The 1,955-nt window shown below is 40.7% G+C and overlaps 1 protein-coding gene across 1 annotated transcript; it reads left to right on the forward strand.

The window, feature by feature from the left end:
- Positions 1–425: 425 nt before the first annotated feature.
- Positions 426–1,711, forward strand: LOC112092203. The gene is made up of 4 exons (XM_024167671.1): positions 426–953; positions 1,038–1,269; positions 1,359–1,579; positions 1,634–1,711. Exons 1-4 carry the CDS (start codon positions 426–428, stop codon positions 1,709–1,711), a joined length of 1,059 nt encoding a protein of 352 aa, XP_024023439.1.
- Positions 1,712–1,955: the final 244 nt, after the last annotated feature.

A 1,955-nucleotide genomic window follows, 5' to 3' on the forward strand; every position in this document is an offset into this window, starting at 1 on the left:
CCCTCCCAATTTACAACGCCCACCCCAATACTACATGGGTAATCAATACCCCAACTTCCCAGGCCAATTTGGTGGAGAAGGGAATGACGATCACGTGTAACGGCAAGGAACTTATGTGGTTCGAACAATGAGTTATTTTTATGCTTTATGTTTATGTTGTTGACGTTCTTATTCATGAACTCTCATTTATTTGGTTATTAGCGACTTCTGTACTATGTTACATTGTGAGTTTTACATTTATCTGTTGCATTTGTGAACAATGTAGAATTGGGCCTACGGCCGGTATCTACCTTTCATTTCCCGTTAATGACATTTGTTTTCACACTATGAGACAGGTTTTACTTTGGAGAATTGTTATTGTTCAATTGTTGTCAAATTATTTGTTGCATATTGGTATTGTAGAGCATATACCACTTTCAGGTACCATGTCGAATGCCGGCCCATCAAACCAAGGAAACACCCACCCCGTGAATGGTGATTCCGACTCTGAAGATGACTTCGTACTTGGTGCTGCCGCAGTGTGGGTATGTTGCGACGACTTCTTGGAAAGACCTCTTCCAAGACCAAGAAATAATAGTCATTATACAGGTCATCAACGTCTTGGTGATCTATTAGATGGGCACGAACTAGTGATCTACAATCAGATAAGAATGGGAACTGATTGCTTCAAGCGGTTGAGTTGGTTACTTGAACAAAAGAATCTGTTAAAGAGTACTAGAAATATGAACGTGGATGAACAACTGATGATTTTCCTCACAATTGTGTGCCAAAGCGAAAGTAATAGGGAGACGCAACATCAATGGCAGCATTCAGGAGCGACAATCTCAAAGTATTTTATGATTGTACTGAATGCCATATATCGACTACGACATGATTTTATTGTGCCCCCAGACTTTAACACTATCGACCCGTTCATTGAAACTAGTGGGAGCAAGTACAGGCCTTGGTTTGATGTAAGTCAACATAACATTTTACTTGATTATTCTTTCGTTTATGTTACATAACCTTGTTTGGACTAATCTACTTTTACTTTGCAGAACTGTGTTGGTGCACTTGATGGGACACACGTTCCTTGCGTTCCGCCGCCCGACAATCCAGAGGTATGGAGAAATAGGAAGGGATTTATGTCTCAAAATGTTCTGGGTGTATGTTCGTTTGACATGAAGTTTACATACATGCTTGCTGGATGGGAGGGATCTGCACATGACGCCCGCGTGCTTGAATCAGCCCTTGATGGCCGACACAAAAAGTTTCCAACTCCTCCTGAAGGTAAACATCGTTTCTACATTGTTAAGTGGTAAAAAGTTGGAATTTAATTATCTTCACGGATGATTTTGTAGGCAAATTTTATTTGGTAGATTCGGGCTACGCAAACAGAAGTTGTTTCCTAGCACCATACCGTGGTAGTACGTACCACTTGCAAGAGTATAGGGCACGCCGAGGACGACCTCGTAGCGAGCGGGAGTTGTTCAACTACACGCACTCATCGCTCCGGAATTGTATCGAGCGCACATTTGGGGTGTGGAAAGCAAGGTTTCGCATTCTCAAGATTATTAACAACTACCCAATGAAGAAACAGGTAAAAATACCTATTGCTTGTGCGGTCATACATAACTTCATACGCATGTTTCAGCATGATGATAGATTTATGACACAATACTTTCAAGATGGGATTCCGGTAAGTGAAATCGACCCTGAAAATGCGGAATAAGATGTAAATCAAAATCACAACCCAGATCGGGCAACAGACACAGCAACCAATACAGCATCTCCTACGCAGATGCGCCTCATAAGAGATGAAATGACAAGTTCGATGTGGCAATCCCAACGCACAAACAACAATCAATAGTAGGCAATTATTTGACAATGTATAATTCGACACATTTGAGGCAATGCTTATTTTCTCTTTTTTTTCATCATTCGTTTTTTTTTTCTATGTGACAAGTAATTTATTA

Source organism: Morus notabilis, unplaced genomic scaffold (assembly GCF_000414095.1).
Source record: "Morus notabilis unplaced genomic scaffold, ASM41409v2 Scaffold1036, whole genome shotgun sequence".
Lineage (NCBI taxonomy): Eukaryota > Viridiplantae > Streptophyta > Magnoliopsida > Rosales > Moraceae > Morus > Morus notabilis.